This window comes from Ascaphus truei, chromosome 4 (genome assembly GCF_040206685.1).
Source record: "Ascaphus truei isolate aAscTru1 chromosome 4, aAscTru1.hap1, whole genome shotgun sequence".
NCBI classification, from domain to species: Eukaryota; Metazoa; Chordata; class Amphibia; order Anura; family Ascaphidae; genus Ascaphus; species Ascaphus truei.
This window is the reverse complement of record NC_134486.1, coordinates 70,933,066-70,947,797: the sequence shown is the minus strand read 5'-3', so window position 1 is coordinate 70,947,797 and position 14,732 is coordinate 70,933,066. Positions and strand designations below refer to the sequence as shown.

Sequence of the window (14,732 nt, the reverse complement as noted above, 5' to 3'; positions counted from 1 at the left end):
AGGCCCGGCATGGAAGAGAGACAGGCCCGGTATGAGAGAAGCCTCAGACCACCGGCAAGAGGTGTGTGAGTGTTTTATTTTGTGTGCGTGTGTGTATAGAGGAAATGGCTCGCAAGGAGGTGTGATAGGGGGCTCACAAGGCTGCCAACAAGGTGGGGGGTGCTGGTCAAAACTCTAGGCCTGGGCCCCAGTAAATCTTTCGGTGGACCTGAGTATAGCCATTAATTTAAGCAACATTGATTATTTATTCTACTGTATGGCGTTAGGCATTGAGAAACAAGCGTTCTATGTAATTAAACACTCACTGATGTATAAAGTGCTTGTTATAAACAGTTAAGACCATTTTCCAATTGCATGTCTTTTTATACTTACTCTTGCCTGCATAGCAGAGAGTTATTTTCCCTTCTTACTTTTTAATAACAAAACCTCACTGTGTTTCATTTATTTTCTGGTACGGTCAATGTATCATTTGGAAACTGCTAGAAAAAAAACATTGTTTTATAGATACATTTTCTACTTTTGCTTTAAACACTAAAAATGAATGCATAAAAAAAATTCAATTACAAACTATCAAAACATAAAGGAAAAGGAAAATAGGCCGTGTAGAAAGCTTGAAAAATGCTCGTTTAAAGGCTACTTGACAATGTGTATTTTCAAATTGAGTACAGGCATATTCCCCAGAAATCTTTTTTGTGAACACCCTGACATGTAATTTGTGTTTTTGGTTGATTCTGATTGTTTGTTTACAGTATGTGGGATTCTGAGTGGCTCTACAATTGGCTTTTTAACCAAATATAACCTTTACCTTTATGACGTCCTGTAATTAAAGCAGCAATCCGCGCGGATCCCTGTTTTTTTCCCCCCATAGTATTCTTTTTTAACTTATGGTAAGGACAACATGTCTCTTCTTGTCCTCCTTACCAATATTGCTCTTATTGTTTAAATCTAGTGCTCCATTCAGGAGCTTTAAGTGTATTTAAATATTACGTATCTGAGAGGTTAAAATGGAGCTCCCCCCCATAGCTCTGTGCAGGCTAAAGATTACCATGGTAACCACAAATGCTAGAGATAATGAAAAAAAAAAAAAGAACAAATATATATATATATATATATATATATATATATATATATATATATATATATATATATATGAGAAAAAGAGAAAAGAAGCGCCCGATCCTTGTGTAAAATCAGATGAACAAAGTTTTAATATCTCATGGACAAGACAAATGCACACTTACAATTTGTCTGATAAAATAAAGCATGTTATGGGACCTGCCCATGCACCAACTGAGGACTCCTCGGTCTCTTCTTTGTGTGTGAGTGTCAGTATTGGCTCCAAAAAGGATGTTGCTGTCAGCTGCTGTCTCCAGGGGAGTAATCCTTAGTGTTTGTGAGCACTCAATCTCCACATGCAGCTGCCATTTAGCCTTTCTTCTCACACTTGAAACCGGAAAAAAATCTTCAGGCAAGTCCTTGCCTCCTCACGCTGGTGCTGAGAGCTGCCCTGTCACTGTAGGCTCACTGCCAGATATCCCTACGCGTTTCTTCCGACTCTGCGGATTTCATCCCCTGATGAAATCCGCAGAGTCGGAAGAAACGCGTAGGGATATCTGGCAGTGAGCCTACAGTGACAGGGCAGCTCTCAGCACCAGCGTGAGGAGGCAAGGACTTGCCTTAAGATTTTTTTCCGGTTTCAAGTGTGAGAAGAAAGGCTAAATGGCAGCTGCATGTGGAGATTGAGTGCTCACAAACACTAAGGATTACTCCCCTGGAGACAGCAGCTGACAGCAACATCCTTTTTGGAGCCAATACTGACACTCACACACAAAGAAGAGACCGAGGAGTCCTCAGTTGGTGCATGGGCAGGTCCCATAACATGCTTTATTTTATCAGACAAATTGTAAGTGTGCATTTGTCTTGTCCATGAGATATTAAAACTTTGTTCATCTGATTTTACACAAGGATCGGGCGCTTCTTTTCTCTTTTTCTCTAATAGGTACTGTGGGAGTTCGGTGAGCCCAAGAAGAAGCAGCCTGGACCTTTTGCAAATCAACTTATCATGGACACATGTGGACTTAAGTATTTTTAATATTCACTGCATTTATAGGTTCATAATCGTGTATTGAATTTTTCATTGCCTATCACATGAACCCATTTTTTTTATATTTGCATTTTTTAGTTAAGTCCCAGTGACACTCAGTGTCATTTTTACCCACATCAATTGTCAATATCTTTTTTATTGCTTTTTTTTTATTTTTATATGTTATGCACACTTCTTTTTTGCTTTTGTGTTTTTATCCAATAGTCACTTTTAGTTTTTCCTGCCATAATACATTTAGTTATTTTCACACCACTGTTTATTGGGCATATTTGCCTGGTGCAATTTCTTGCCACATCTATCAGGGCTGCAGCAATTTAGGTATAGTGTGTGAAGGGCGCTGTCTATATTTTCTGTCACTTTAATATATATATATATATATATATATATATATATATATATATATATATATATTCAAATGTAAATACAACTGTATGCTCATCTGCATGTCTTAGGCAGGTCTGCAACCCTGCCTTTCCCCATTATCACCCAGCACACAGCACTTCCACTGCAGCAAGGGATTCTGGGAAATGACATGCAAATGAGCACACAGTGCCACATATATATATACACACATATATATATATATATATACCACACATTTGTTAAGTTATGGTGGGTAAAAAAAGTTACAAAAAACCCTCTACTGTAAAGCATATAGCAAATGGAAATATTACTGTATGCTCATTTGCATGAATTAGACAAGTCTGCAACCCTGCCTTTTACCACCTCACAGCATACAGTGCTTCCATTGCAGCAAGGGATTCTGGGAAATGACATGCAAATGAGCACACAGTAATACTTATCTGGTGCTCCAATCAGGAGTTATAAGTGTATTTAAATATTATTATTTTTTTTAAAGAGCAGGACATGCTCAGAGGGAAATTTTAACTCATATAAGCTTCGGGATGGTTTAATAAACAATGGCATCACATAAAATGTGCCCCAGGTAATCAAACCCCTCTCATGCCATTTTACCATTTCTACAAACTAACTGTAAAAGTGATTTAAATGTATCACCGGTTTATTTTTCCCCCACAAAACATCAGACAAACACATTTGAACCCTTGAATTATGTCATCGCTATCAGTTCATTTTGTTCCTGGAAGGAAATATACTTATAATTGTAAAAACACAAGAGTAAGGCCTCGACCAGGCTCTTCGCTTGCGTGCTGAGGCGTGCTGAGGCGCAGGGAAAGCGGGTGCTTTCCCTGGTCATGCGGTTGCTTGCCCTGCGTGCCGTCAGGGGACGGGCCGGGGGCGGGCCAGTGACGTCACGAAGCTGGTTCGCCCAATGAGGGCGGCCCTGCACTTCGGCAACCGCTTGATTTTTAAAATTGCCTAAGACCTAAGCTTCCGCGTGCTTGCGGAAGCGTAGGCGAGCCCCTACTAAAGCCTCTCTAAATGCGGCTGAAGGGGCTCAGTGGCAAGCATGAGCGAGCGTTAGCACGCTTCAGCGAGCATGCGCTTACCATGGACGAGGCCTAAGGCTGAGCGCGCTCATGCATGGAGAGCGCTCCAAGCTTTTGCACCGGGTGTCCTGCATTTACGGGTGCGAGGGGGGGAGGGGGGGCATTGCGGGTAGTTGAGTGCGCTGGAAAGTAATTTTTTTTGTTTACCTAAGCGCCGAGTTCAGGTGAGTGCCGAACGCGCGTGAGCGGGGACTTACATATATCTAAGTAACCACCGCAAGCGCCGCCCGCTCAGCGCGCTCAGTGCTAATGGGGACGCAGCCTAATCTGATAAATCTTATGAGTGACATGATACATATCAACCAGAAGGTGGCGACATCACATCAAATTGACAATATCATGAAGATTTCACACTTTAGAAATAGTGTCTATCAAAAGGTCTCTTCCTGATAATACTATGCAGGCATTTGATGTACAATATATTAAACTTGTTGGGCTTAGAATTGTGAATATAATAAAGGTTAACTTGGACATTAAAATACAACCAAAATATCAATGAAAGGACCATATTGTATCCAATTTAAAAAGGCAGCTGCTTTATACAGTATTTGTGGTGTCTTCAGTCATTCTGCTTTTGTCATGTACACGTAACATTAAAGTTCAGTACTCACAAAATATTTAGTGCTGTTCAACACTATAGAGCCTATAGTGTATGTGCTTATCGGATCTTTGCATCAGGTTTGTAATGCTATAAACTAGTAAAAACCTTAACCCACTTCGGCCCAGATGCACAGAGGTCTGTTACTGACTTAGCAAGGTGTTAACCTAAGTTGTCTTTGCATATAATTAGCCTTGTGGATATGCGTTTACCTCCACGGAAAATAATGACCGTTACTGATTTTGATAATGGCCCGTTAGTTTACGGACCTCTGTAGATCTGGGCCTTACTGCTTTACGGATGTATAGTGTACTGTACGTCAGTGGAGCCGGCACACCAGCGGACCTAATGATGTACCCTGTATGTCGTGGCACTATGCTCGTTTTCTAGGTATAGATAGCGATTGACGGATGACCATGATCTGCATGGAACAGGAGGACACACCACTCAATGTTCATACATACCAAACTAGTGTTCTTAACTCATTCAGTGCCTGAGGGTTCTGCCATCTCCCAAGGCACTCTCTTCTGAACAATATCACTGGAAGGACATTGAGATCATGTGATCACTGTTAAGCAATCACATGATGAAGAAGAGCCAGAGGTGGGCGTGTCCAGGGAGGTGACAGAACCCTTGGGCATTGAATAAGTTACCCATTTGCGTGGTATATACTGTAGCAAAGTTGTTATATGACTTGTTGCATATGATGCATAGTTTGTTTATTACATTGTGTAGTGATTTAAATGAAAACAGAACGATGTGCATTTTTTATTGTATTACTAGTATTAGTAAGTATAAGTTACTAGTTGCATATATTTTATCGTAGCCATACTGTGAAAATATAAAATTTTGATAATGTAAACAATGAAACATCCATGCTGCATCAAAAAAGGGATTTAAGCCATGTTTAAAGTTTGGAGTAACATTTTTAAGAAAATAAAGGTTAGTACATACTGTAGATACACACATGCAATATACTGTTTGGTTTTCTTCCATCAATATACTGTAAAACCAAAAATGCAATTTTTGACACTTGGTACATAGATAGACCCCTGTGTGTTACAGTGTACATTTCTTTGGTACATATCACAACTGCACTCTGTGTTGGATGGTACTGTAGGGTGGTGTATCTGGAATATTGAGATACCAGTCAAGTACAGTAGAGATAGAACAACAGAAGCTGTGGAAATTATTAATAAAAATTAAATTTCTTCCCAGTTATTTATCAACACTGTAACTTGGAAGAAAAAAGGAAAACTTTTATTTATATAGTGTTTTGATGCATTGTGAATAACAAACTCACTGAGGTGACTTTGTACGGTATTCATCTGGATTCAATAACCTGAAATCGTATGCAGTTAGGAAGTATTCTGCACCTAAACAAAAACAGTTCTCTATAAAAATGTTGCACAGTTCTCTTTTGTACCATGGCTACAAATAGTCTTTAATTGACATATGAAATCCAGTTTTTCTTCCCAGGAATTCATTATTTTCTCTTGTGAGTGCCGTTCTAATGTTTGCTTTCTCACATGAAAAAATAAAGGGAGTTGACTGTGCCTAAGAGCACAAACAGTACAGTACATCTATAACTACAAGTTTGCATTTATTGGCAGGCATTCCTGCAGAACTTGTTCAGTTGCTTTCAAGCATTTATTGGAATAGTGAGAATGATTTGCCCTTAATTATTCTCAACATTAATATTTTTACATAAGCAGCCCATATTTCCCCCATGCCTGAGGTTTGCTAGGGGAAAGTACTGCATGTAGCAAACGGCAGCACCTAAATAAAGCAGCCATCGCCAGTCACAGCTGTGTCTTCACCAGAGCCGCAGCAAACAGATTATTTTTTTTTTTGCTGCAGCTCCTCTGAAAATAAAACAGGATACAGCTCTAATTCATCTTTTTATGATATAGATTTGTAAAGGTTTGTACAGCATAATTGTTAAGATTTGTACGGCATAATTCTTCCTATTTATTAGTGAATGTCATTAGCACTAAGCTGAAAACGGATCATTCTTTTACTTTCTCCCTTCAAATGTTCTCTTAAAGTTACGCAAGCCACCGGAAGCTGAAGACATCTTATGAGGCTTCACGTCAGTATGGCAGAAGGCGGTAACTAAATTATTGTTAGTACAGTACTTTGTTGAGGCACTATACAGGCATACCCCGGTTTAAGTACACTCACTTTAAGTACACTCGCGAGTAAGTACATCTCGCTCAATAGGCAAACGGCAGCTCACGCATGCGCCTGTTAGCACGTCCTGAACAGCAATACCGGCTCCCTACCTGTACCGAAGCTGTGCGTGAGCGGGGAGACTATAGAGCCTGTTACAAATGCGTTATTTACATCAGTTATGCACGTATATGACTATTGCAGTACAGTACATGCATCGATAAGTGGGGAAAAGGTAGTGTTTCACTTTAAGTACATTTTCACTTTACATACATGCTCCGGTCCCATTGCGTACGTTAATGCGGGGTATGCCTGTACTCTTTTTTACAGATGCGCAATGGGTAAACCCTTGAATCCTGCTATTGAGCGAGAGAACATATACATCAAAATAGCCTGTATTTTCCGGCATTTTTTGAGTGCATTACCTACTGTAGCTCCACATTAAAAGATCCTATCATCTAATTATTACAGAACAAATTTCTTCAGCAAGTCTAGGTTTGTTTAATGTGAAAATTGTACGTAAATTCATTTATAATGTACAGAGATTCAAAAATAACCTCACTGGTTTCTTCTTCATGGCGAAATATGCAGAACCGGCCCATCTGAGGTTTCCAAAGCTATAGATGCATTTCTTCAGTCAGTATAAAGTTATAGTACAAAAATGTTGAACTACTGAAACAATGTCAGAGCTGCTGCTTTGTTTACACTATATGGAGACCTGCCTAGATAATAAGCAAGAATAACTAATAGTAATTCATTTTTTTTCTCTATAAAACCTGTCACCCTTGATGTTCAGTGAACAAGTACGCTAAGTACTGGTAACAATGTACTTCTTAGTAAAGGAGTTGTTTTAACAGGGATACAAAGTTCAAGAAACTTTTCCATTTTAAAATGTCACATTTATCAGTAAAGGAAATGAACTTCAAACATCTAAAATAGAGAGAGGATCATTTTCCTTGAGCAATGTTCACAGTGATAGGCTAATTTTAGTAAACTAATTCCAAATGTACACTTTCGAGATGAATAGTTGAATATAAGCAGCTGAGAGGGCTTTAATAGTTTCTATAGGGCTTAGTAAAGATTAAAGCAGTGTTGCAGGTTGCAGGCACATTTGATTCTCCTCTTTCCCATTAAAACAGAATATTGTACCTTAAAACCAGTTTTCTGTATTGGTTTTTGGAGCTGCAGTTAATAATGTCATCAGCTAATATTGTATGTCCAGTTCCATTCCCAGAGCATCAGGTCAGATATTACATATATATCAACTGAATATTTGTGAATTCATTTCTAAATCTTAGAATAAAATCGATTTTAGAATAAAACAGCCTGTGTCATTTGTGCCCCTACAGTATATAAAGAAAAAACAACAATTTCAGACTCCAGCAGTAGCAATCGGATTTCTCCCTGGATCAATGCTCTTCATACAGTATGTTCTGACTTGTTTGGCATTTTGTATCCCTGTAAACCCCTTTCTTGCTACCCCCCCGCCCCCCCCCCCAAAAAAAACCATGTCTAACCTTTTCTAGAATGAATGTACTGTATGAATGGTATCTGCCACCTCAGTCTCAATAGCTAGTCAATTCCAGATGTTCACTGCCCTTTTTGTAAGGACCTCTTACTTTGCTGCTGGGGAAAACTATCTGAAATGATATCATTGTGTCATTTAAACTGGGATGAAAAGAATCCTTGAAGGTTCCTCATCAATCAGACCTTCCACCCCCTTTATTTATTTGGTGCTGTTTTCTGTATTTTTTTCCCAATTTCACAATGTATTTTGTATTGTATGATGGGGTACACTAAATTGTACTCTATACTCAAGGTGTGGTCTTACAATAGATTTATATAGGAGCAAAATGATGCTCTGTTCCCTTCCACCTATACCCTGTTCATGAATGCAAATTTGCTGCTAACTTTTGCAGCTACTGTAGTGCCCAACATTGAGCACTATTAAGTTAAGCATCCTGAGGTTTAGGGCGTCTCTACACCAGGGGTGGCCAACTCCAGTCCTCAAGGGTGACCAACAAGCCAGGTATTAGGGATATCCCTGCTTCAGCACAGGTGGCGCAATCAGTGGCTCAGTCATTCTGGCTTATTAAGGAGATGACAATAATACATCTGATTACGTTTCACCATGTAAAGTATCCGTTGTGAATAAAAACATGGAAAATATCTCAGTTATAGTTTATACCTGCAGTGCAATGAGTTCTCCGAGTCTTACTACAGCAAACTAAAAGCCGCAGCAGTGAAACCTCTCAGCACTTCCTTTGCTAAAGAGACAGCAGCTGTAAGAGTTCAAGGTGGTTCCTCATCAAGCTCGTTTATGGGTTAATGCACCTCAACGGGCGTTAGATCCCATTTAAATCAAAAGCAGGCAATGTCCGTTCAGGCGCTGTAATGGAGCTGGATTAATCTGGGGTAAATTACATCTATGATATGTCAATTCTAAAATAATTTGTTTAAAGGCCAATAATGTAAAATAAGTCCCCAATTCTCCTCCTGATGAAACACGCAGTGCGAAACGCGTAGAGGGCACGTGGGGTTGCTGCACACAATTTCATTGGTGGAGACACATACCGGTAGAGAGAGGCTTCAGGCACAGCTGACAGAGACAGCGGTACGGACCCCGAACATCTACTCCAGCAGTTGCACATCTGCATCTCCCGGTCCTGGTTCGCACCATTTTAAAACACATTGTAAGTTTTTCATTTTGTATTTACAAGTTGTTGTACCACTAGTCCTTAGGGGTGCTCACTCCACGGGAGATTTTGGAGTACTCCTACTGACTGCTGCACACGAATCACAGTTACAGCATATATACTGTAAGGAACAGCACCAGCGTGGATTTCCTATACATACGTCCCTAATTCTATTTGGTCTCCCATGGGACAAACCAGGGATGGCCAACTCCAGTCCTCAAGGGCCACCAACAGGCCAGGTTTTCAGAATGACTGAGCCACTGATTGAGCCACCTGTGCTGAAGCAGGGATATCCTGAAAACCTGACCAGTTGGTGGCCCTTGAGGACTGGAGTTGGCTACCCCAGGACTACATTTGTAAAGACCACCCGATGTACAGTATACACCCCAGAGTGTTTGACTTTGGAAATGTTACCTTCTTATAAACACAGTTTTCCATGTATCTTGAATCTTGTATATTACAACACCACACAGGTAAAAAAAACAAACAAAAACAAAAACTAACACATGCAAAAGGTGACTCTGTAGAATGCATTGGCTTTCAAAATAGATGTAGTCTACAGTAGTTCAATACAAATGTGCAGACAAGACAACTGATCTTCTTCAAAGATCAAAAGTTGACTCTGGAAAGAAAAAGTACTTAATGGGTGTAATTCTTAGGATGAAAGCAGTATTCACAATAAGCAGTGTACAGCTATTTCTTAAGCAGCCTATTGTGAAGGTTGGCAAGGTGTGTGGAATTATTAAGGGTAATGTTGCCAAATTATTCAAAAGCTAATAAATAGCTCCATTATGGCAATGTCTTTTCACACCAACAGACCTAGAAATGTGCTGATGAGAAAATCTTGTCTCCTGCCAGAGAGCTACAAGAGCAGTTGTATAAAGAAAAAGTACCTTTACTTGCATTTGTGTTACTCTAAATTTAGAGGCTTAAGATACCCTAAGCTCCGTTAAATCAGAGAGAGAGAGAGAGAGAGAGAGAGAGAGAGAGAGAGAGAGAGAGAGAGAGAGAGAGAGAGAGAGAGAGAGAGAGAGAAGAGAGAGAGAGAGAGAGAGAGAGAGAGAGAGAGAGAGAGAGAGAGAGAGAGAGAGAGAGAGAGAGAGAGAGAGAGAAGAGAGGAGAGAGAGAGAGAGAGAGATGCCTGTGCTGAAAAAGGAGCACACCTGAGGTACCCAGCTGGGAGATGTGCTAATGGGTATGCAAGGTATATACAGTATAAATGAATCCCATCCCACAATTCATAAAAGGATTTTCATACCAAGTATATAACGTTGATAAGCTTAAGGTACCAACCTAATGACTGGAATGGTGTCAGACCCAACAGGACTAGAACCCACTACTAGAGTAGCTTGTTCTTGTGGCTGCCGTGAATCATTTTTTTGTAAGTCAATAAATCTGTTTTTAATCAGCAATAGTTTTTTGGACCCTGGCTTTATTCTACTGGGCGAGGCTTCTTCTCACCTGCTGCTCAGCTGGATCTTTTATAACCCACTACCACTACTTTTCTAGGCCAGTGTGAGCTAAACCATCTGATGGGTAGTATTACTGTCACATCCAACTTTTGAGCTGCTCCCATGTGTAGCTAATCCAGCAAATTAGCATATTTAATGGATATTTCAGGTGTGCTTCACAAGGAGAATTAACCTGTCTATCAGGAAGTGATCTGATTTTAAAGGAAGTCAGGGGGAGATAGCGACGTATTACAGATATATGCACTTATTTTGGTGCTACAAGAAGGATATGCACAAAGGGGGCTATGGTATAACAGAACAGGGACAAAAATATTCACTGTGCTGCCAGAGTGACAGACACATACTGAATTGAAACACTTTATTTAAAAATAAAATAAATACTACTCTACAAACTGCAGGAAATGATTACCTCCTGACGAAACCCTTAGCGAAACGCGTAGTCCTAAGAGCAGAGCAGCAGTGGAAATCTGCAGATCAGAACATTCGCAATACCAAAAGTGATGTCGAGAGTCACAAGGGGATGCCAACTCGGTGCTAGCAGCGGTGAGATCCCAAACCTCCTGCTATCTTAGGCTATATTGCCTGGTTATTATATGCATTTTTATTTAGTGTACATTGTAAGTGCGCGTTTTACTGTTTTACATATTCTTCTATCTATAAAAGTCCAGACTATCTGCACTGTTGTGTACCTCTCTTGTTACAAATTGTGAAAATGCTGTTTTCCTAGGGTAAAATGTGAGTGTGTAGAATCCTCCACATATAACATCTACAAAACTGCCTGCCTGCAAAACTACTGTACATGAAGTTTTTTTTTTTTTACCTGCCCCAGGTGACGATGGTTCAAATACGCTGGATGTATCACTGTACGTGCTGGATGCTTGCTCTGCGAGCTTCTTCTTTGCACTCCCATCAGAGGACTTGTGAGATTTTTTTTTATTCTTTACCAGGATTTTATATGATAAATCCATGGGGCTTGGGAGCGGAACTCCGGAGTCAAGCTATCATGCAAAAAAAAATATATATATACGTTAAAAGAGACGTATGCAAATGTTACAGACCTATATTCACTAAAGGATGATAATTGAAAAAAAATTATCGATAAATTACTTATTCACGTGCTAGAGACTAGCATGTCTGATATAGTTATATTATTTTATTACTGGTCTTATTACCATTATTTGTACTTTGTTTTCCCTGTATTGTAATTTTGTTAAGCGCGACATACACTGTTGGCGCTATATATAGTATATACACTATTTTATATACATATACCTTCCCTATGTATATAATGGCCACTATATTCATAGGCAAGATAAGGCCAGCAAACCTGCAATAGGTGATAGAAGTACAATAAATACACTTTAAAAAAATAATGATCCAATATAAATATAAAAAGTTTTCACCAATTGATGGCCCAATTAAAAAAAAAAACGCTGCAAACCCCCTGCAATGCTATAAAAAAAACAACAACTGCAAAAGATTAGTTTTATTTTCCTTGAACTACTTTTTTTATTTATTTTTTGAGCTTCTATAATAAAATTATTTGATAAGGACATCATAATGCATGGAAAGTACACTTCTTTCCTGGCAAGCGAGTAAACTCTAAGCATTGCAATGAGTTGCAGACCATCCAGGCAGGTCTTAAGCATTTGGGATTGCGCAGAAATCAACTGCTGTATATTCTCTCCATGTAGTAATAATGTTGAGACATTTACGGAAGAGTAGCCTTGGGTTTTTCTTTAGTGAACGATTGTACAAAACCTACACAGGAAAGGAGAAACCTTTCATCCATATAAAAAATGTAGTAGAAAGCAATTCTCCTTGGCTTCTGCTATAAGTCACCATTCACAAAATAAAGCATCAAATATGAATAGCTCAGCAGATTTAGTGTTGAGAACCTAGTGATGTCTAAATACAGTACTGTAGGTTTGCTATTTATCTTTGTTGTGTTTGTTAACTATAAAGTTCACCAATAGGAAAGGGACACAGATATTTGCAGCCAAATTTAAAGTAAAGGAAAAGTATGAGAATGTTAAAAGGGCATTTTCTCTTTGTCCAATTTTTTTTTGTTTGTTTTACTAAATGCAGCATGACAATGCAATTATCAAAGCTGCCGATTGATCTGTTCAACCCACGATAGATCGGCGAAGATCCTGCTGCCCAGGGCATGCAATATGGCTGACCTATTTCAAAAGAGGAAGTGGTGTCGTTTCTTAAATAGTTGCTATTGCAACCCAAAGAAGCTTCATACATTAAGGCTTGACAGGCATAAAGAGTGAAAGAGAAATTATGAAAAAATGCAGTAAGTGTTACTGTATCTAATACTACACAACTGAATGATAAAAAAAACCCCATAAGATTTTGAATGAAATGCTGCTTTAATGGATTCATTTTCCATGCACATACTTAATTGTATATTCTATGGTTATTCTACTAGAGAGGGAGTAGCTCAGTGAGTAAAAGACACTGACTGGCATTGAGAGTTTGTAGCAGGGGAGCCTGGTTCAATTCCCAGTGTTGGCTCCTTGTGACCTTGGGCAAGTCACTTTATCTCCCTGTGCCTCAGGCACCAAGAACATAGATTGTAAGCTCTACGGGGCAGGGACCTGTGCCTGCAAAATGTCTCTGTAAAGTGCTACGTATAACTAGCAGCGCTATACAAAAACATGCTATTATTATTATTACTACACTGTGCTACATTAGGCTTTCAAGTATACTGTATGTTACAAATGATTCATCATATGTTGAATTATACAGCATATGTTAAAAATATTGAAGAGCTACCTAGCTTTATGCGGGGATGAAATGTTTTAGGTACCAAAGTAAAAAGTAAAAGCACGCTGGATGAAGCACTGTTCAGAAGAAAATAACATCCTCAAAACTTACTAAATTAGTAAGTTGATGCATTATCGGTGGGCTCTCCAAGTGAAAACTGATTACAGACCATTTGAGAGCAGGATATCCTTTGTCTGCCCGGGTCAGGGTATGTGACATTGGAAGGCGGGTCAATGATGTTTGGTGGCCAGGGCTAGTGAGGGGGGCAGAGGTATGATGCCAGAGGCAGAATTTAGGGTTGTGTCTCAAGGTTTCCCAGCTTCGTGGGATTGACGGCATGCTGTTTGAGACACAGCCCTAATGAGTGAGACTGGGTGGCATAAATTAATGGTGAGATATCTTTTGTTAAACAGTTTTTTTTCTAGCTAACTCTGTTTAATAAATATGGCCCAAAAAATGCACACTTTGGGAATGTCCATCCCTAACATCTCCAACATTTGTGGTGGGTGGGGGAGTTTGAGCTTGCTGGGTATCTGTGTTAACCTATGTCTCTTTGGAGGCTGTGGCACCTCCCCCCAGAGCTCACTCCTCCTCCTTCACCCTTTTAACTTGGAAGGTCATTTCACTTGCTGCAGGAACAAGACCCATTATGGTTTTTTCCCCTCTCACAGAGGTAAAAGGAAGGGTTCTGCATAGGCCCTGTTTTCCTGTGTGAAGCTGTGCTGGAGCCTGCTTCTCTTCCACTCAGAGTTCCCAGGCAATTGCTGAAGAATCAGGTTGTATTCTTTCTTTTTTTCTTTTATTCTTTATTTTTGGTATACTTTGGTGTGGATCTGTGGGGGAGTATACTGTGAGTATACAGTGGTTTTTGTAGAGGGTTTGGGTGGTTTTTTTCAGGTTTAAAAACCGTTTTTGTTTTCACCCAGAGGCTGCTGTATTTCAACCCAGCAAAGCTGCAATTTGGCTGGCAGGAATTGCAGTCTCAACCCCTCTCCCCTCCCCCACCTCTGGTTGTTTTTTACTTCCAGTTTTCAATTTAATTTAAAGCCTGATTTCTTTCTTTTTCATTTGCAATTGAGAGCTCTGTGTCTTACTTTAAAACCTTCTTTTTTGTGTGTGGTTTCTTATAAGAGAGAGAGAGTTAAATAATTAAAGGGAGAAAGAGAAAATTACAGCAGGTTTTAAAAGCTGTTTTTCTTTCCCTCCCTGTGCAGAGAGATAGTTAATTGGTTCTTAAAAGAAACAGTTACCTCCCTGCATCTCTCTCCCTAAGCACTATTTCCTCCCCTTACTTAGAGGCTTATTTCATCATGCCTGGGGGGAACAGGACTAGTGCAGCAACAGGGGCCACACCTGGACATCGGACTCCTAAAACTGGGGCCCTTAGGAGTAACAACCATAGCCCAAGGCCTGGTACTTCCAGTGCCCTGGCCACACCTCCCCCAG

General features: G+C 39.7%; 1 protein-coding gene across 2 annotated transcripts in view; it reads right to left on the bottom strand.

Moving 5' to 3' along the window:
- The window catches only part of PLCB1 (phospholipase C beta 1), an 810,170-nt gene that overhangs the window by 161,023 nt on the left and 634,415 nt on the right, over positions 1 to 14,732 (bottom strand). For both annotated transcript variants that reach the window (XM_075596018.1, XM_075596020.1), the window contains exon 14: positions 11,332 to 11,509. In XM_075596018.1, coding sequence (XP_075452133.1) covers positions 11,332 to 11,509 — 178 coding nt within the window. The remainder of the gene's footprint in view (positions 1 to 11,331; positions 11,510 to 14,732) is intronic.